Source organism: Peromyscus leucopus, chromosome 7 (genome assembly GCF_004664715.2).
Source record: "Peromyscus leucopus breed LL Stock chromosome 7, UCI_PerLeu_2.1, whole genome shotgun sequence".
In the NCBI taxonomy this organism is placed as follows: domain Eukaryota; kingdom Metazoa; phylum Chordata; class Mammalia; order Rodentia; family Cricetidae; genus Peromyscus; species Peromyscus leucopus.
The window spans coordinates 20,886,668-20,907,968 of NC_051069.1; the positions used below are offsets into that span (position 1 = coordinate 20,886,668).

The 21,301-nt window shown below is 40.8% G+C and overlaps 1 protein-coding gene across 2 annotated transcripts in view; it reads right to left on the reverse strand.

Moving 5' to 3' along the window:
- Positions 1-20,327, reverse strand: part of Rdx (radixin) — a 66,408-nt gene extending 46,081 nt beyond the window's left edge. The window contains exons 1-2 of one of the 2 annotated variants that reach the window (XM_028864941.2): positions 20,166-20,327; positions 3,632-3,703 (exon numbers count right to left, since the gene is read on the reverse strand). In XM_028864941.2, coding sequence (XP_028720774.1) covers positions 3,632-3,643 — 12 coding nt within the window. In that variant the 5' untranslated portion in view covers positions 3,644-3,703; positions 20,166-20,327. Of the gene's footprint in view, positions 1-3,631; positions 3,704-20,165 lie in introns of those variants that run through there. The other variant, XM_028864942.2, reaches the window with a different exon arrangement.
- Between the last annotated feature and the right edge of the window lie 974 nt (positions 20,328-21,301).

Sequence of the window (21,301 nt, forward strand, 5' to 3'; positions counted from 1 at the left end):
CTTGGCCTACTTGCAATGTTCCTGCCCCATCAGCCTCCTCACTGATGGGATTATAGGCATATACATGTACATTTAAAAAATCTGGGGTAGGTGGACAGTACTGGGAAATGAAATGGGCCCTCGCACATGACAGGCAAGTGCTCCACAACTGATCTACGCCCCAGCCCTAACATTTTATTAAAAGTGATACAGCTCGACTCTTATTACAGGAAATCTTAAAAGCAGAAGGAAAGAAAAGTTTAAAAATACCTCATTCAAAGTAACTATTGGAGGGTGATCAAGATGGCTTAATGAGCAAAGGAAGACACCTGCTATCAAGCCTGATGACCTGAGTTTGATCCCTGGAACCCACAGCACAGACGAAGAGAACCAAGGAGACATGGGTATTAAACAACAGAGAAGATATTTAAACTGAACACAACTCCTAATTCTTTTAATGTTAATCCACTATCCCATATTTCTTCATTATAAAATGTATGTATGAAGATGCCATAAGGAAACCTGTTACTCTGCATAATAAATGATAAATTGAACAATTTGCTTTGAGACCTGTTACTCTGCATAATAAATGATAAATTGAACAATTTGCTTTGAGATTCCAGTGAAAATAGCTATCTTGAAGAAAAGAAATGACAACAAATGCTGGTAAGGCTTTGGGGAAAGAGGAATCTCTTTCATTGCTGGTGAAGCCACAGTGGAAATCAGTATGGAGGTTCCTCCAAACACAACGAACAGAACGCATGGTCCAGCTCTACCACTCCTGGGTCTACAGCTGAAGGATTCCAAACTGACACACCAGAGACTCTTGCACATCCATGCCTGCTGCTATACAATAAGCAGGAAATGAAATCAGTTTAGGTATCTGTTAACAAATAAATGGATACCCTCCAAAAATGTGGTAGCTATACACGATGGCCTTTTACGTAGTCACAAAGAAAAATGAAATCAAGACATCTGTAGGAAAATGGATGCAACTGGAAATTGTCACACTGAGCAAAGTCAGTCAGTCTCAGAAATACAAATACCATGTTTTCTCCCATATGCAAAAAAGCAAAACTTAGATTTTAGTAGAGGGGAAGGGGCAGAGAGGGAGGAAGTGAGGAAGGGAGGAGGGATATAGAGAGAGATCAAACTAGAAAGCAGATCATAAGAGAAGAGACCTTAGGTGGGGGTAGGATGGGGAATACATGTGCTAAGGAAGGAGAAGAGGGGACTGACTGGATGGGGGAAAGAGACACAAAGAGGGCAGATGGGAAGGAAAATCAAGTACAACACAAATAACAAAGGTGTGAGGAAAAGACCATTACCTTTTAATGTCAACAGTCTAGCATGGGGTAAGGCTCATGAGCCTCCATCCCCAACGGACAATAGCTACTGACAATCAATGGCTTCTGGGAAATGGGCCTGTTTTCTTTAAGGGTGTGCTCATGGTAGGTTAGCTCTGATACAATGGTGGCCCTGGCACAAACTGAACTTAGTGGATTACTAAACAAATTAAGAACAAGAGGACAGGGAATTAGAAAGGGAAAAAGAAGGTAGGGTGGTTCTGGGAAGAATTAAGGAGCTGAAGTGGGGTGGGTGAATATGATCAAAATACATTGTATGAAAGTATCAAAGAATGAAATGCATTTCAAAGACAAAGATGTGTTTCTGTGTGCTGGAGTAAACACTGTATGGGTGCAGGTGCCAACAGGGTTCAGAAGAGAGTGGCAGATCCCCTGGAGCTGGAGTTTCAGGAATTTGTAAGCTGTCCAGCATGGATGCTGTGAACCAAACTCAGCTCTTCTGTAAGAGCAGTATGTTCTTAACTACTGAGCCACCTGTCTAGCCCCAAGGATATTTCATGTGCTGACAACACATAGAACTAATCCTCAACTAATATACAAATGTGAATATAAGTAACATAAATATTAATTGTAAGACAAACTAGACTTTCTAAAGTAGCTATGAAGTTTCACATCCCTGCTAAAAATAAACTGCAAAGTTACAGATACTCCTTTCTTACTTTTTTAGCTTGAAAAGAAAGAACTTCAATCCAACTTTCTAAGTTTTCCATGTTTGTTTTCCATTTCTTTAGCAGTCTTTACCCACCCTACCCAAGAACGCTGGGACTCAAACGATTAGAACAGAATTCAATCTACTGACACATCTGGAGGAAAGGGACATATGAAGACTGCTTTTATAACTAAGTCCCAAACATTGCATATTTCTCCACACAGTTAGATCTTTATTATGCTAAGCTTTTGGTGTCACCTCTATACTTGGTCCGAATATTTTGTTTCCGGTGCTATAACATTCATTTTTAAACTCTGAAGCTAATATATGAAATTTTTCATTTTTTAAAACTGTAACTACGTATAGTAATATAATTTAGTTTCACTATTAGTTGTGGTAGCTGCTTTGGGTTTATGAGGATCGACTGAAGAAATATCCTATCACTTACAAACAGAAACTTCTGCTCTAGAGTGAGGGACTGCTCAGCACTTAGGAGTACTGGCCTGCAGGAAGGAAGAGCTGAGCCTCAATCCCCAGAAAGCTGAGTGTGGCTGTGCCTACACTTGCAACCCCAGTGCTATGGGGACAGAAGAAGATCACTGGAACCTGATGGCCACCAGCCTAGGTCCAGGTTCAGTGAAAGATGGAGAAGGACACTAACGATGGTCTCCTCTGGCCTCTGAAAGTATGTGTGCGTGCACACAGTTTTACTTCTTTCTGATTTTCACATCTCATTTTTAACCTTCTTTTGCACCGTCATTCCACAGTGATATCCATGCCAGAAAATTCTAATAACCAACATTTTTCTTAAAAAATGTAATTCGGCCAGTCATGGTGCCACATACCTATAAGTTTTAAGCTTCATTTGTCTTTAAATTATGTGTATGTGTGTACATGGATTTGTGCACATGAATGCTTGGTTCCTATACAAGTCAGAGATATCAAATCCTCTTGGGCCAGAGTGAGTTAGATGAGGTTGTGTGCCTCCTGACATAGGTGCTGGAATGGAACACTGGTCCTCTGCAATAACAAAATGTTCTCTTAACTATGCTGAGCCATCTCTCACTCCACATATATTATCTTAATACCAAGACTCAAGACACTGAAGGAGGAGGATTATGAATTCAAGGCTACCATGGGACATACACAGACACACTGACAGCCAAAAGAAACACTGAAGAAAATAGCCTCTTTTATTACCCTAAAACAAAAGGAGTAGATCTTAGTCGAGAAGCACAAACTTCCAAGAGAAAGGAAATGATCAAGGTACACAATTCTAGGCTATCATCCAAGTTCTAATTAGGAGACACATAAAAGGTATAGGTCCTGCATACCTCTCACTATTTTCTCCTAACAATAAGTTACATTTATTGAACACTAAATGTATACTAGGTTCTTTTTATAATCCTTGTCTCTTTCCTTGAGTAAATTAAATGATATCCCTATTTTATACAAAGGAAATCAAGAGCAAAATGAATTAAACAAAAGTCACAGAGATTAACTATGAAAGCAGAATAGAACTAGACAGCTTGGTCCTAAATTTCATTAATTTTAACCTTAACTGTACTGTCCTCATGATTATTCTTCACAACCCACAAAATGCTAAGCAGTGTCGAGAGAAACAAGGTACACTTACTGGTTTCGGCATTTTCCTTCTCTTGTTTGTTATCTTCTTTAGGAACTCTTCACTTCTATAAACTATTATTGCCTGTTAAAGGAAAAAGCACACTTCATTATCTTGCATATCAGGTTTTAGCTGTAGCTCACACAAAAAGGAAAAAAAGGAGAGTACTTTAAAAGCAGGTTAGAAGTGACACTGTGTTCTCTTACACTCATGTTCAATGTCTTCAGCTAGTATTTCACATCCCCTAAAAAGACTGGCATATGGTTGTTGTTCCAATCTTAGATGGTCTTTTAATAAAAAACTCAGAGCCAGATATAAGAGTGAAAGCTGAAAGATCAGAGAAGCAGAACAGCCAGCCACTAGTCCTTACTCTACGAAATCCTGAGCTAGAGAGGGAGTTCCTGTTTCCTCACGCCTTACATACTTCTCTCTGCCCTGCCATATTACTTCCTGGGATTAAAGGCGTGTGCGTTTCCCAAGCAAAGGCATGAAATTTCAAGTGCTGGGATTAAAGGTGTGTGCCACCACCGCTTAGCTCTGTTTCTCTCCTATATTAGATCAATCTTACGTAGCCCGATGTAGCCTTGAACTCAAAGAGATCCAGACAGTTCTCTCCCTCCTGAGTGATAGGATTAAGGGTGTGTGCCATCACTGTCTCACCTCTGTGTCTAATCTAGTGGCTGGCTCTGTCCTCTGATCCTCAGGCTAAGTTTATTAAGGTGCACAATATATCACCACAATATATCTGAAAATATATATATATGCACAATATATCTAAAAGCAATGCATGTCTCAAATAGCATAGCATCAAGTATGTTACTCTATTAAAACAGCAAGAAAAATGTGATTTCTAAGGACCCAAAGACTGGCTCTTCCATACAAGTTCATCCACGTACCCAGGCTTGTGTGGAAAGGACAGTAAAAATGTAGATGGGCAGACTCAAGTGCTAAGGAAACCCCAACAATACCTTTCTTTTGTATTGCCAGATATAAAAAATGCTGATAAAAAATGTTTCTCCTTAAAAATTAGTTTTTGAAATTCTATAACCTGAGAAAAAATACACAATTGCTTGTTCACCTAAGGTATGGAAGGCAGCCACAGCTCTACATAGCAACACCTGTGCTAATCCCTAGCTAGCTAGTGGCCTCCACTGAACCTGTTGGTTCACTGAACAGAATGGTCCTAAGCTAATGTTGATGTGTAACTTCTCACTAAAGCAACACATCTTATTAAGAAAGGTCTACCATGTGGTCTTGGGTAAACATTCTTACTAAGAAACATCAACAACAAGTTTGCCTTTCTGAGAAATCTACCAACCCTTTATCATTATCAGCTATCTAGGAAAAAAGATTTCAGTTCCAAACCTTTCTGTGACTAATGCTGCATCAGACATTACAGATAAAATTATGTAGAAACTATCACTGCCAAGATATCTGCAGGCACAGCTAAATTAACACACACTCAAATAAGGTAATTTCCCTAAATTTCACTCAAGCATATGCTCTTGGTTTTTGTTTTGTTTTGTTTTTCAAGACAGGGCTTCTCTGTGTAGCTTTGGAGCCTGTCCTGGAACTCCCTCTGTTAACCAGGCTTGCCTCGAACTCACAGAAATCCACCTGCCTCTGACTCGCGAGTATTGGGCTTAAAGGTGTGCGTCACCGCCGATTGGCTTTGTGTTGTTTTTTTTTTAAAGATATGAATCACTGGATAATGACATTCAGGTGGAAAATAAAACACCCATTCCTTAACTTTTTGTAGCCTATTCCCCGACCGCCCTCTCGCCCCCAACGCCTCTTACACATACACATTTACAGTCCGACAGGCCAAACTGTCTCTAACACTTTCTATCCTAAGTGCCCTTCCCTTGGTTCGGATATTATCATGAATAGGCCTTGATTTTAACAGTTTCTATGCATGGTGGTATACACCTGTTATCCCAGCACAGGAATCTCAACTGGGAGGATAGTGTTCTAGGTCAAAGTGGAATACATAGTAAATTTGAGGCCTGCCTGGGTTATATAATGTGCAAAAGTGAAAAATAATTTAACTTCCAAAACTGGCTTGCTTTCACTGCTCAGAATCCTAAAATTTCTATCTCCAGACTTTTTTAGCTACCTGAACTTCCACAATCAACAGCCATACAGTTGTCTCAACTATAAAGTGGCCCAAAAACTTAAATCACTACACCAAAGCCAAATCTACTTTTTATCAAGGTTGGGTCAATTATATATTTCCAGAAATGTAGTCAGTATGCTTGCTCATGATTTTTATGTCTTTGTTAAGATGTAAAATTATGACCCTCTTTAAATTCTTAATACTATAAAGGTTTGCCTGTTTTTTTTTTGTTTGTTTGTTTTTTTCTTGATTAATCCTGGCATAAGTCCCCTTAGGTTATTGAACTTAAAAAAAAAAAATCACTTCTCAGTTTTAGTTTTTCATCTTTCATTTATGTTAATTTCTATTAATTCTCAATGTTTTCTTCTACTTTCTCTTACTGTGGATTATTTTGTACTCTCTAAAATATATCAAAGTAATTTCCAACCTTAGTTCTTCACTAATTAATGCCTCAAGATCATAAGCTAAATGTATCCAAAAGTTTAAGGGTAACTCTAAAGTAATTCCACTAACAGACCAGTGAAATATGATAAATTCTTTTATCACTTGGACATTAAATTTCATCTGTAGCATTTAGTGGCATACATGAATGTTTAAAACACGGTCTAGAAAATATTGATTCAGGAAGTTTGTTTCTTTCATAGTCAACAGAACAATTTACTGCTCCTACACATATGCAAGAATGTATTATCAAAACTTTTCTTTTGGATAATAATTTTTAAGATTATAACAACACCATTTTTCATGTGTATTGTGATGTACATATGTGAGTATACATGTTCACATGTATGTGAGTACATGTAGCGGCCAGGGGCCCTCAAGTGTTCTCCATTTTACACACTGAAGCAGGGTCTCTCACTCAGAACTCACCTATTCAGCTACTCTAGACAGTCCAGCTTATCCTGAGACTCTTTGGCTCCCAACTCCCATACTATGGGATTACAGGTAAATCAACACACCCGCCCACAATTTCCTAGATTCAGGGAGTCAAACTCTGGTCCTCACACTTGTGCAGCCAGTAACTTTACCCACTGCCATACCCTCAGCTCAACATTAGCATTTTAAGTAAATGTATCATGTTATCATTCAAATTTTGCTCCCAAGCCACAACTATACATTAAGATATGCACACCCCATTTGTATTACAAATCTACAGTAATAATAAATCTATATTGCAATTACTGGAGGTTTTAAATTTTAAGGTTATTTGGGTTCTTTTGATCAAATCTGTTCTGAATTTCTTTTTTTCAGTTTTGGTGTTTTGAGACAGGGTTTTTCTCTGTAGTCCTGGCTTTCCTGGAACTTGCTTTGTAGACCAGACTGGTCTTGAACTCAGAGATCCCCCTGCTTCTGCCTCGCAAGTACTGGGGTTAAAGACATGCGCCACCATGCCCAGCTTTTCTGCTCTGGATTTCTTTGCCTATTTTTTATGGTTAAATCACTTATCAGAGAAGTTCTATGACCATTCCAAACACATCTGAATTAAAGGAATTTCAAGTCAAATACAACTTTCATGTTTAAAATGAAGGTAGCATCTTGCAATGAAAGGTCTAAGGACACAATGTTTCTCCTTTTCTGGGGATTATCCTGGGGTGGGGAGGGGCATTTGTCATACACTTGAAGCTATACCATTTTTATAAGTTGCAAGGTAAATTCATTAGGGTTTTTTATTTGCTGGGGTTGGTTTTAGTTTTTAGTTCTAACTCTGCCCAGAATGGCCTGGAACTCACTATATTGCCCAGGCTGTTCTCAAATTCTCGGTCACCCTCCTGCCCCGACATGTCTGGGAAAGCTTTGATTTTTATATGTACTTCTCTCATTCATTATTAAGCTCTAAATGTTCAGTTTCAAACCATGATTTCTAAGGTGGTGGTGTACACCTTTAATCCCAGTACTTGGGAGGCAGAGGCAGGTGGATCTCAGTGAGTTCGAGGCCAGCCTGGTCTATAAAGCGAGTTCTAGGATAGCCAGGACCGTTACACAGAGAAACCCTGTCCCGAAAAGACAAAAATTAAATAAATAAATAAAAATAAAAAAAGTCTTAAGTCTTATGTTACTGTTTTTCCATTTTTAACTTTCAAATGCAAGAGTTTTAGGTTTATAGGCAAAATGCTAATTTTATGTTGTTTTGGCATTTGTTTCAATATTCAAACCCTTTAGTGCAGAATTAGTCAGTGACTTGTTCCAGATATAAACAAAAATACTATATGATATGTGTTGGGTATTATGTTAGATCAAGCTAAGCCAAATTTTTAATTTTTAACTCTCTACTTAATTTGACAGGAATACAATAAGCTTTCCCATCTGATTTCTGATAAAAATGTCAATTTTTCACTTCCACGAGTTTTCAGGTTGGTATCAGAGAAGCAGCTGTGGAACTATTAAATCTTTCCAGCAACTCTACACAGACGTGTGGACTGTGCCTGCTCCGCATTTGGAAGTCATTACTCCTCTCAATTCTGGCATTTGTTAGCACTACTGAGTAGCCAGCTGTCAATCTAAGCCATTCCTTTGTATTAATCGGATTTTTCGCTCTACTTTAACAAAGTTTACTTTTCTTGGATTCTTGGAACCTATTAGCTACTGCCTCTTTTTCTACCCACATTTCACCTAGTAGTTCCTTTTGGAAAAACTCTGAAATTTTCCTATCTAATCTTTGACTCCATTTTCAAATTTCCCATCCCTTTAAGGGAGTGATACCCCCTTCTAGCCAGCATGCCTCTACACGTGGATGTGTGCGTTTTGAGGCAAGGTCTCACACACAGAGAAAGGAGCTCTGGCTGGCCAATCCTCTTACCTCTGCCTCCAGAGTGCTGGAATTACGGGTGTGAGCCAACAAGTCCAGCTTCTCCAGGGTGTTTGTTTGTTTTTTGTTTTTTTACAATTTGTTTAGGTGTCTGTGTTATTGTGTGGATTGTATGCCTCATGAGTGCAGGTGCCAAGAGAGACCAGAAGAGGACATCAGATCCCTGGCACTGGAGTTATGGGCACTTGTGAGCTATCTGATGCGTGTTCTGGGAACCAAACTTCAGTCCTCTGAGAGAGCAAGAAATGCTCTTAACCACTGAGCCATCTCTCCAGCCCCATTCTCAGTTATTTTTAATCTATTTTTACCTGTCCATGGCTTAAAATTTCCATTTTTTTTTTTTATTTCTAGAAATGATTTGAAGGATGTTTTGAAATTTTTATTTGTGTGTGTGTGCAGGTCCTGCTGAGGCCAGAAGACGGTGTCAAATGTCCTGGAGCTGAAGTCAGGATGGCTGTGAGTGGCCCAATTTGAGTGCTAGGAACTAAGCTTGGGTCCTGTGGAAGAGCAGCAGATGCTCTTAATCACTAGGCCATCCTTCATTTCCTAGAAAGCCTTTTTTGACTGAAAAAAAAAAAGTTTCTAGTATTTCCATAGCATAATATCCTTTTATTCTCCTATTACTATGCCTTTCAAATTCCATTTTCAGTTAGTCGTTTTAGATTGCCCACACCCTAACGACCGGCCAACGGCGGGCCTTACCAGCCCTGTACACCACTGTGGAGGTGCTCTTCTGGTTTACTCCCACCGGAGTGCGCAGGGCATTTCTCTCTAGCCACCCACTTTCCGTCCTTTCTGGAGTTAGTGCTCTTGTACAGTCCAGTCCCCATCACAGTGCTCTCCGGGGCTGGGCAGAGAGATCCAGATGAGCTTCTTCATCACCTATCATACTATTTTCTCAACTATGTGACTGGGGTGCACCTCCAGTGCAATCTCATCAGTAAGGAAGAACTAAAACAAGAAACCAACAAACCTTAACTATCCAACAGATGCTACACGCTCAGTTACAGCACTCATATTTCAGAAAAGAGATTTCTTAAATATAGGAGCAGCTAGGCAGGTAATAAAAACTGAAATAATTTGGCCAAGTTTTCAATTAAACTTATTTCAAGTTGTACTCCACAAAAAAGGAGGAAGAGGAGGAGGAAGAGGAGGAGGAAGAGGAGGAGGGAAGGAAGGAAGGAAGGAAGGAAGGAAGGAAGGAAGGAAGGAAGGAAGGAAGGAAGGAAGGAAGGAAAGTTTGGAGCAAAAAAACCTGCATTAAAGTTTAGCCTTAATAAGAGAGCTTTTCTGAATCCAAAGGATATGGCCTAGGTCAACCACAAAAAAGCAGGTCCACATGGTACCAATGGTGAAGTAAAGGGCCTAACAAAGCCTTCACAAACATGGAGACACTTAACTTCTAAATGACAAAAATGTGTGTTCAGAATAATCACTCCATCTTAAAAACTGTTAGCCTTCCCCTATTTCATTTCACTTCTCTCAATAAAAGTGAAAGACAAAAAAAATCAGTATCTATATAATGGCACAACTACAAAGAATCTACTAACAGTGCTGTTAATAAATTTGAATGTCTTGGAAATTACATGAATCATAGGGAATCTAGACTCTGCTAAACCATATACAACTAACCAAACCAGGGAAAATATTCATAGACCACTGAAGAATCACCACAACTTATAAAACTATCCACAAATCATCACATTTCTTTACATTATGAATTAGGGGAAAAGAGCAAAATGGTTATATTCCAAAATATAAAAAGCCTCTAGGAAGCAGGATGAATTAATCTGTAAACTTCTAAAATGAAAATACAAATTTTGTTTTTAAAAGGGAAGATAAAAAGAAAACAAAGATAATTCAGTTTTGGAGGAATAAGTACATACATGTTATGCTAAAACTAACAGACTTTATTTGAAAGCCCTAAATAGGTAGAAATAAAGAAATATCAAAGTTAACAGGAAAATACACAATAGCCATAATGAAGCTGCATGCAAAACACATTCCACTAATAAACAGCACGTGGAGACTTCACAGACACATAAAATGAACAACTGCAGTGCTAAAGCCACAAAGCTTTAAAGTAACTCTCAGGTGCTACTGTGTCCTCATTACACAGCAGCAAGCTAAGACTTCTTAGTGCTGAGAAGCCTACGTGGTAAGAAGACAAGTATAATGGTAGCATCATAAATTGGCTCTGTATTTCTAAAATTGTAATGTCAACATAAAGAAAAAGCTGAACAACTTTTGAGAAAGAGAAATTCTGCTTCTAGAAGAAAGTCCAAGGCAATATATATGAAAGAAAGAAATCTTTACTAAGATATTCCCAGCCACATTCTTTACTATAGCCAATGACTAAAATCACAAGCACTGCTGAAACTATGTGAAGGCATGATGGACACTCCAGGGCTTGTTTTTGTTGTTGCTAGGGAAGTTTGTTTCTATACATCTGGACAAACTGTGTCAACATTTGTGTAAGGTTAAGCAGAGGCAGAACATGTTAACTAGACACTTATTACAACTATGTAAAAACACAAATCTACTATGTTACATCATTTAAGGATTAATGGAGGTTTTACTTTTAAGTTTCTAATTTTAAAAATTAGATTGGAAACTTTCAAAAGCATTATTCCACTTATCTGTTTATATATTAGTTTATTACCTTATATAATGTGGTATGTATAGGAATTTTACCTTAAAATTTCTAGGACAAACCCATGTGTAAATGGAATAAATCTAAGTTTCAGTCAATTTAGTGATCACTCAACAATGTTCATATCAAGATACTATTTAACAGGAATGGTGCACATCTAGCCCCTTTTTGGGTCGTATATTTTAAATAAAACTAGCACCGCTAGTAGCAGGGCAGACTATAAAAGATCACTTGAAAGGTCAAGTAATATACACACATATCCTAGGAGTCCACTCTTCTAACCTGAAGCCAACTTTGTTTTCAGCACCCTTCTTCTCTAAATATCTCCACTGCTGCCAAACATACATTCTGTGTACCAAACATTGGTGCACTTCTTCTCTTCTCTTGTGTTACTACTCAGAAAACAATGACTCTCTCCCCTCCCCTTTTTGTTTTTTTAAAATTTCACTTGCACGTTTATTATTGTAACCAATTTCCCCATTCCAGATTCTCCCACTCCCATGTTACTTAAAGAGGCCCTACCCTACCTCTTTTCCACATCAACTGCCTCTCAAGCACAACAGAAGCAGCAACTACCCAGTCAGCAATTTGTTGTCTGAGATGCTGGCCTCAGCTGTCTCCCACCACCAGCAAAGTACCCACAAGAGCAAACCCAATGCTGCACAATAAAGACAAACTACTCAGATAGAGCATCCTCTGTCCTCCAATTCTGCGCTGACCCTCCTCACACAAAAGAGGTTGTTGCCCTGCCGAGCCACAGTGGATCTCTGCTGCAGTAGCAGCACAACAGACCAACAGGTTCGGTGCTGCATCAGGTGTCGCCAGGGGTAGTCTATTAGCGGCTTACATTGAAGCTTCAGTAATTAACACCAAACTAATTTTACCTTCAAGTTATTCTTTTCCCAAGGCCTAATTGTAATTGTTTTCAGTCCTTTGGGATTCAAACTGTGGAAGAGCACAATAGTTGTCTTCGAACAAAATTCCAAAAGAACTCCTGTCCAATTTACTGGGAAACAAGGAAGCAGTATTACAAAGACAAATGGACAATGCATTAATAAGGTAACTGGTGGGCTAATAAACAGTTATGGCGTTGACAAAAGAACAACTCCATCCTTCTTCCTGCATGGGACACTCTGCCCTATGAACCACAACCCAGAGGTGAAGTTAAGCTTATAAAATGCAGAAAATTACAAGAAACCTACCATTCTTGAATATAATTATCAAAATTTAAAATACACAAATCTATGTCAAAGTAATATATGTGCTTCTTTTCTAACACTTTAAATGACAGCAGTAGTGGATTTAATCATTAGACTGGTAAATAAATATCATTATAAATACTATATTGAGAAAACTTGAATGTATTATGAAGATCCCTAATAAGTTCTATGGAAAAAAGTTTCTCTGATACTGCCACATTCATAACAGAACATGTGAACAAGGATATAACTTTCTCTATCCAAGTTCACATACCCTCAGGTTTAAAACCTTAAAAATAGCAACAAGTGTTTATTATAAACTAGCAGTGTTTAATGGTGTAATAATACTTTTCTTTCCCCTCTCCCCCGCCCCCCATGTGATTCCCAAGTGAAGTGCAGAGGACAAGGCTGCCTCAGTGTCTGCAGAATGCTCACTTTAAAGGCACTTACAGACATGGTCTAATCCTCATAACTGCTTGTCTTCCCCCACCCTACTTGAGCATTCCAATCCCTATACACAGCTCCAAAAGAAAGGAAGACCCAGGTGAGTGAGTGAGTGAGCTGCCCAAAGGCATGGAGCTAGTTACTGAGGTCAGAGTCCTTCTAAGCCCTGGCTCTGGGCTCTGACTGACCTACTCTGACTTCCTCATGCAGTTCTAGGCAAGCCAGTCCCAGACAACAAATGAGACTTGTAAGAAGAGGCCGAGAAAGCTTTCTCCTCTACCATCATCAAGTCAAAACCAACCTCTGAAAATATCAAAGTTGAAAATTAACCAGAATGATCTCCTCAGAAGCTCAATTTCCTACATGAGTGACAGGAAATTCTAAATCTATTTGACACTTGCTCATGTAGATGTAGTCTGTGTTTTAAAGATACTTTCAAGAAAATATTCACAAGTTTTGAGGAAATTCAAATTTCTAAACCTTAAATGTAAAACATAACTACAAAAATAACATTTACCCTCATTTTCAGTTCTGACCTAAAAAATGTTGGAAATAATTTGTATTGTTCCTAGGGTGAGTAGAAAGGTAAGTAGTACATTATCATTTGTAAACATGTGCTAGAATAAAATGTAAGACAGCTCTCTGCAGCACAACTTCTTCATTTACATTCAAGACAACTTTTTAAGCCATGAAATAAACATTTAGAAACAGTAAGAGGAAGGCAAGTTCATGTAAGTCATGGTAAAGAATCAAAGACTCATGCTGAACTGAGAAACTCTCACAAATACTTCTACATCTTACTTATTTTGAGACACTAGACATCATACAGCAGTAGCTGGTTTTTCAAAATTTAATACAATGCCTTAAGCATCTTTAAAATAAGACATGTTGTGTGGTCAATAAGGATACCTAGCCAATCTACTACCATAAAAATCATTCAGCTTCTAGTTTTCTGATATCCAGTCTCCCTTTTGAGAAATTAGGATGGTGCTTGTCTCACAATTGGTCCTCAGGTGTCTGTTGTTTTTGTTGATGAGCTGGGCTTACACTTAATACTCACTTTAGCTGTTAGTTATTGTCAAGGAAAACATTTTCTTCCGTTTTAATGTTATAAAATGGCCAAGCTAGTAAGAAACAGTAAAAGATGCACACAAACACAGTAAATGTCACATTTAATAATGACTGTAATTATGATGCTGTGTGTTCCTGAGGTGTGAGTAGTAAGCTTTCCAGTATATTCACTTCTACTCAATACCAAACTAAGTCTGTATAGTTTCTCTAAGTCTAGAACCTTAAAAAAAAAAAAAAAAAAAAAAAAAGGTACAAAGTTCTCTCGACATCTAACACAGTTTTATCCATCCCCTCAACAATGACTGTCTAACTTTTGACACTTCAACATGGCGTTGCCATCCACAGATGCACATAACTATCCTCGGAGGCATATTAGCCCACAGACCACAGGCACAACACACTTGGAAAGACCACTGTCAATTAACCATACCTAAGATTCTGTAAGTCCTCATTATCCCTTTCATGAAGGGAGATTCTTTTTAAGGACAAATACATCTCCTCTGGTTGTCTTATTTAAAGACTACTAATTTACAGAAACAACAGGAAGATTTGAAATTTAAAAAAAAAAATAGAAAGCAAGTGATATCCAGAATTGACATCACAGAAGATTCTGAGAACTTTACACACTACTCTTAATTCCAGCTGACATACATGAAAATCCCACTTAACACACTAAGACATTCAATATGGCACATGTGTTGTTCTTTACACTGTCAATTCCTCAGTATTCTGTCCATCTTTCAGGCTTAAATGCCAACAGATATTTACCATATGGTAACAATTGCCTGGATATATGACTGACATCTTAAAACAAAGGTCAGCAAACGTTTTCTGCAAAGGGCCAGGTAAATAAACATGTTAGGTTTCATAAGCCATACACTCTATGTTGCAATTGTTCTTTGTAATTAAGTAAATGAACTACAGTGTGTTCAAATAAAACCTTACTTGCAAAAACTGGCAGGAAGCTGGATTAGTTGTGCATAATAATTCAATAAAGCATTTTAATAGCAATCAATGTTTTTCGTTTCATATTTAAAGTTTTGAACAAAAAATTCATTAAATTGCATATTCATATTAAATTAAGTATATTAATGTATGACAGGTCACTTTGAATTTGTTTTCATTTGGGGACAAGAAAAAATTCAATACATTTGGTACATGACTAAGGAAAATAATGGGAACAGAATTAAAATAATTTGATTAACAGTGCCAATGTTGGGAGATATGAAACATGCCTCAATCCTGGCCAAGGAGCAGAAGACATCTTGGGAGAGGCTTCTGGAAAAGAACCCTCCCTTATTCCCTTGGATACTATGTATCTAGACAAGGTAGTCAACTCATCCCTGCAGCTAACCAGAGTAAAAAACAATCTTTCCCGCAGCTAACCAGAGTAAAAAATAGTCTTAGTCTAAGCCAAAGGGAATGGCCCCAGTCCAGAGTCAAGAATTTTCTAGTACTCTACAGTAGTGCATCTTAAACAATGTAAAGGCTCAAAACTTTACAAATTCACTTGCAGCAAACCTTAATTAATGTCCACTTTTTACAAATTAAAGGAAATATTTAAGGTCCTGAAAGCCAATAAGAATTAACTAAAGTTTAGAAAAAAATGATATCAATTACTGATAGTGAGGTAACTTAACTTTATAAATTGTACTATCTTAGAGAAAAATAATAGTGTAGGACTCCTTTCTTTGATACTGTATCTAAAAACATGTCACCCAGCCAATGAGAATTGAATTCTATTAGGTACACTACCAATGAACTACATCTGCAGCCCTTTTATTCTTCATTTTGAAATGGGGTCTCACTAATTTTTCCAGGATGGCCTTGCAATCCCCTGTCTCATCCCAGGGCAGCTAGGATAAAAATTTGTACCACTAGGCCCGGTTTAAAGCATTCTTTCAATATAGTAGAGCTTCTTGTTCTTGTTTTTCTTTTAAGTTAGAGATGAGCAAATTCTCCCTGCAAAAAGGCAAAGAGTAACTATTTTAGATTTTGTTAGCCATATGATTTGTCATCATGGTTCAAAAGTAGCCACAGACAATATACACATACAAGTTCCAATAAAACTTTATTTATTAAAAAAAAAAAAAAACACGTGAGCAGGTTGGATTTGGCCTATAGATTTTAACTGGCAGACTAACACAAAAGTTACTAAGCAATCTTTCCAAGTAAATTAACTTTACTACTTTATTATTTCCAATGTATATAAAGCATAAAGAAATGTGATATATAAAGTTTAGTGACCCTCATAAAACATAATTCAAAATGTAATTTGGAATTATACTTAAAAGGGCCACTATAAAGAAAAGAAAGTTTTTTCACACCCCAATTTATAGCAAGTGCCTGTCCAACAAAACTAGGTTATTATCAAGGCATGGTAGCATATATCTCTAATCTTAACATTCTGGAGGCAGGGGCAGATCTCTTGAATTGCAGGCCAGCCTGGTCTATATAAGAAGTTACAGGACAGCCAGAGCTAGAGAGACCTTGTCTCAATACAAACAAAACAAGAAACAAACAAAAATTCTAGTTATTGGGGCAGGGGAGATGGCTCAGTGGTTGAGAGCACTGGCTACTCTTCCGGAGGACCTGGCACCCTAGTTTGATTCCCGGAGCCCACATTGGCAGCTTATGGCTGTCTATAGCTCCAGTTCCAAGGTATCTAGTACTCTCATGTGGATATGCATGCAGGCAAGGATGCCAATACATATAAAATAAAAATAAAGAATTTAAAATTCTAGTTATTTTAAATTGACGAATTTGCAAGAATTGCAATACGTAATTGTTATTCAGTGTGGAGGAAGCCCTATATAACCTCCACCTTTTCTGAGAAGCTGGTACTAGGGTCCACTATTAAAGACAGAGAAGAAATTAATCATATAGACAACTATTCCTCCCTAAACAGTTTCCAGGTAAAGATACATATTATATAGGTAGGTTGCTAATCCAAATCATGTAACTGTTTCAAAAGACAACATTTCTGTGCTTGTGTGTGTGTGAGATGTACATGCTTTTGGGTGTGCACCAACTTCTACTGTAAATTTATGCTATACTTTAGGAAGAAAAAAAGGTAAACCTCACCATTAATCATTAACCAAGAAAATGAGCACATGTGCTTACACAAACACTTCTGAGAACTGGTATAGCAAATTCCACTAATTTCATTCAAATGATAAAAACTTGAAAAATATAATTACTTGATGTTTAATATAAGTAATAAACACCATGTCAGGGTTTGTTACAGCACCTTATTCTAACAGACTTGAGACCCACAGATAAGGAGCAAGGCATGCTCATCCTTGCAGAAGTGCTACCACTTTCTATACGCAAGACAATTACCTATGAAAAATGGGGCCAGGGATAGAATTGTCGAGTTCTGGGGCGAGAAGACAAGATTTTTACTCTGTGGCTTAACATCCTTCTAGGTGTTATAACTTTACCATATAATGTATTACCTTTATAGTTTTTTTTTAATGGTTTAAGATATGCATCCAATATAAATACTAAGAAACTTAATGAATGAACCAGATGGAACAGCCTTAACACACTCAAGATAAGAGTAACTCGTGGCGCACGCCTTTAATCCCAGCACTCAGGAGGCAGAGGCAGGCGGATCTCTGAGTTCGAGGCCAGCCTGGTCTCCAAAGTGAGTTCCAGGAAAGGCACCAAAGCTACACAGAGAAACCCTGTCTCGAAAAACAAAACAAAAAAAAAGATTAACTCTCTGAGGTCAGCCTGGATACCTCTCTCTCCAATGCCTTGAGCTACTGAAGTCAAGGCTTTCCGGGAACTCCCTCTAGTGACACCTATGGTCAAGAAACTTAAAATAGCATTGTAGAGTAGCAACTTAACCCAGCTCCATATCCAGATGTCAACAGGGTAAATTAGTGCCCAACAGCTCTTGATAAGCAGGAGGCACAAGTCCTCCAAGAGTGACTTCCTTTCTTCCCAGACTGCAACAGTAAGAGGCACAAGCCATCCAACAGAGACTTTTCTTCTCCCAGACTGCACCAGTAACAGGAAGCTATTACCTATGCCCTACAGATATGCTCCATCTGCACTGCTCAGTCTTCACTATCTCAATGGGACATTATTTCAAGCCTTTGGTCTTTGGGGGAAAAGTTAAAGATTTGCCACCCCATTTTGAAATGGCTCAAGTTAAAATGCACTAAATTTAAAATAAATGAAAACCCAGGACTCTCATCATTCAACATTTCAGAATCTATTATATTAGATTGTGGTTAATTTTTATACTAAAAGACTGAGAGGCTGGGTGGCGGCGGCACGCGCCTTTAATCCCAGGCCTCGGGAGGCAGAGCCAGGTGGATGTGAGTTCGAGGCCAGCCTGGTCTACAGAGCGAGATCCAGGACAGGCACCAAAACTACACAGAGAAACCCTGTCTCGAAAAAACAAACAACAAGATTGAGAAATTAAAATAAAATAAAATCTGTACATCTTCCAACCCCTCACCAGAACTTAAAAACTGGTTAACAAAAAAATCAATTCTGTTCTTGGGAATGGTAAAGCAATAAATAAAAAGCCAGCTCTTGCTCCTATCTCCCACCCCGTGACTACTGACAGCTTAGAGAGGGAGAAGAACAAGGCCTGCTGTTTAACCATCACACATAAAAGCAGCAATGTGATTTCCACCTGAGTAACCAGTTTCCACAAAATTAAGATTCCAAGTGTTTTTCCCCCAGCAAAATCTATGCAATCAATTTCACAAACATCTCTGAGGTCCTCCTACATTCTCTCCCGTGTGAAGCTCCAGGAATGAACAAAAAACAGTATGTGTGACCCACGGAGGCAGGGCTTAACATTTCTTAAATGTCACAATCAAACCCCTCCCTCATGTAAACATGACTATTCGTTCCAAATATTAACTGCTTATTAAATTCCAAAATACAGTTTCCAAAGGTGTCTAAGCAAAGAAAAGCCAGTGTAATTCTTTTCACAGCATACTGACAACTTGAAAAGGAGTCTGCATTTTGTCACATTTGAAAAAAATTATTATGAAAGATAAACTGCAGAGAAATTCTAAAGATTAAAAAAAAAAATGTAATCCTAAACATTAGCCTCTCTTTCCAGACCTAGTGATGCTGTTTTGGCAAGCGGATTAAGCCATTATTTATGCAGCAAAATGAACAGGGCAATTGTTTATTCTGTGCTCCGTCATAGTCTTATAAGTATTCTTGGGGGGGGGGGGATGCTCAGTCAACAATAGATTGCAGTGTCCAAGTACTCTTTAATCACATAAACCCTTATTATCCTGGGCTTTTACATTTACATCATGCAAATCTTGGTGCCTCCACACAGCCAACGGGGCATCGCGCTCGCACCTCTTCTGCAAAATCTCAACTGTATTTGAATACATTTTTTATGAAGCTGACCTCTTAAAACACATTTCCAACGAATAACCACTCTTTCAGGGTAAGGGTGGGGGGAAAAAACCCACCTAGAATCCTGGCAACGTTTAAAGAAACATCTGTGTGGGAACAGACGTGCTTTTTCCACTGAAATAACGCACTACCCCTTTTCAAACTTAGCTCGGAGACGGAGTTTGGGAGCCCGGCGAGGTGGGGAAGGCGAACTTTCCTGGTGGGGTCTGCTGACACTACACCAGGCGACTCCGCGACCCGGGCCAAGCCCGGGGGCCGGGAGGGCTGCAGCAGCAGCAGCAGCAGCAGCAGCAGGTAAGGGCGGCCGGGAGTCCGGGCCTGGCCTCGCGGGCTCGCGCGGCGGGAGCGCCCGGCGCCCCCAGCCCGGCAACGCGGACAGCCCTTTCCGCTGCTCGGGCGTCCACACGCTCTCTAGTAATCCAACACCCCGACTTTCACACAGGAGGCCGGGGACAAGTTCTCACCGTGCCTCCCCTCCCGGGGTGGCGGGCGAGCCTCCGACCTAACGCTCCCCACGGTCCTCGGGGGCGCGCCGGGCCGAGCCTGGGGCCCAGTCCGCGGCGGCGGCGGCGGGAACCCGCACCGCCCGACGCACGGGGCGGTCAGGCCGACGGCTGCCGGCACGGGGCGGCAAGGAGGCTCCGGGTAAGCGGCCTGGCTCGGCCGTTTTAACGACCGCGGCGCCTCTCGGGCGGCCAGGCGCGAGCGAGCCCGTCTCGGAGGCGCGCCAGGCCCCGGGCCCGCGGCGCCACAGCCCGGCAACTTCTGGCCGCCACCTCAGCGCCACGGCGGGAGAGCAAGCGGGCCAGCGGGCCGGGGGGTGGGGTGGGGGGAGCGCGCCGAGCAGGGCTTACCCCGAAAATGAGCGGCTCCTTCCCTGCCCGCCGCGGGCTGGCTGAGGCGCGGCTCGGCGGGGGCGTCGCGGCTGGCAGCGAGCGAACGGAGAGGCGGCGGTGCGAGCCCTGAGCCGCCGGAGAGGAGACGCGCCGCCGCCGCCGCAGACAGCTCGGCAATATGGCCGCCCGGCGCCTCCTCGGGGGGAAGGCGGGGCCGCCCCGCGCCCCCTCCTCCCGCGGCCCGCCAGTGGCGGGCGAGGCCGGGGCCCGAGCGCCAACCCCGCGGCCGCAGCGAGGGCGTCTCTCCCGGCTCCCCAGCCAGTGGGGGGCTCGGCGCCACGGGCGGAGACGAACGGGTCTCAGCCGGCGGGGGTGGGGTGGGGTGCGGGGGGAGACGCGCTGCGGGGCCTTCGCGAAGGCTTCCCCGGGGACGAGGACGCCACCGGCCAGCGGGAGCCCGAGTCCGAAGCCCGCAGTGAACGAAGCGGAGCCGCGCGGCCCCGAGCGCGCCCGCCGCCTGCCCCCGCCCCGCCAGTGGAAACTTGAAACTCCCGCTGGTGCCAGGGAACTCGCGGAGGGCGTTTCCAGCGCCCCCGAGGTGGAGCTGTTCCCGGGAAGGGGGGGCGGGAGGAGGGAGACCCGGGGAGCCGCTCCGGGTGTGTAGTTGGGTGCTCGGCGTCAGGATCCCCCGGCTTGGAGAGGGAAATAGGCCCAGGATTTGCAACAAAAGAACATTTATTTTGTGCAGATTTTAACCAAATAGAAAGGCTGGCTGCTTTCAATTTTGCAGTGTTTTTTAAGTTCCCTCAAAAAGCCTATAACGTGAAGGGGGGGGGGAGTTGTCTTTAGCAAGGATACAGTTAGAAAGAGTAGAAAGAGTAGGTTAAGAAAAACTTGGAAGTAGGACCCAAAGAGCAGCCAAACCTAAATTATTCTAGACTTGGAAAAAGTTAGCCATCTGACCACAGTCTGATCGTCGTCCACTCACTAGACTAGAGAGAGTGGCTGGCTTCTTCTGGTGGGGTTATCTCCGTGCTACGAGCCCTGGGTATTTTCTGCTGTGATTTAGAGTCACACTTGGTGTGACTGTACAAACAGCAACCATACAAACCTTACCAGCCTGCCGCATTCCGCATAAGATGCGTTATCTTTCG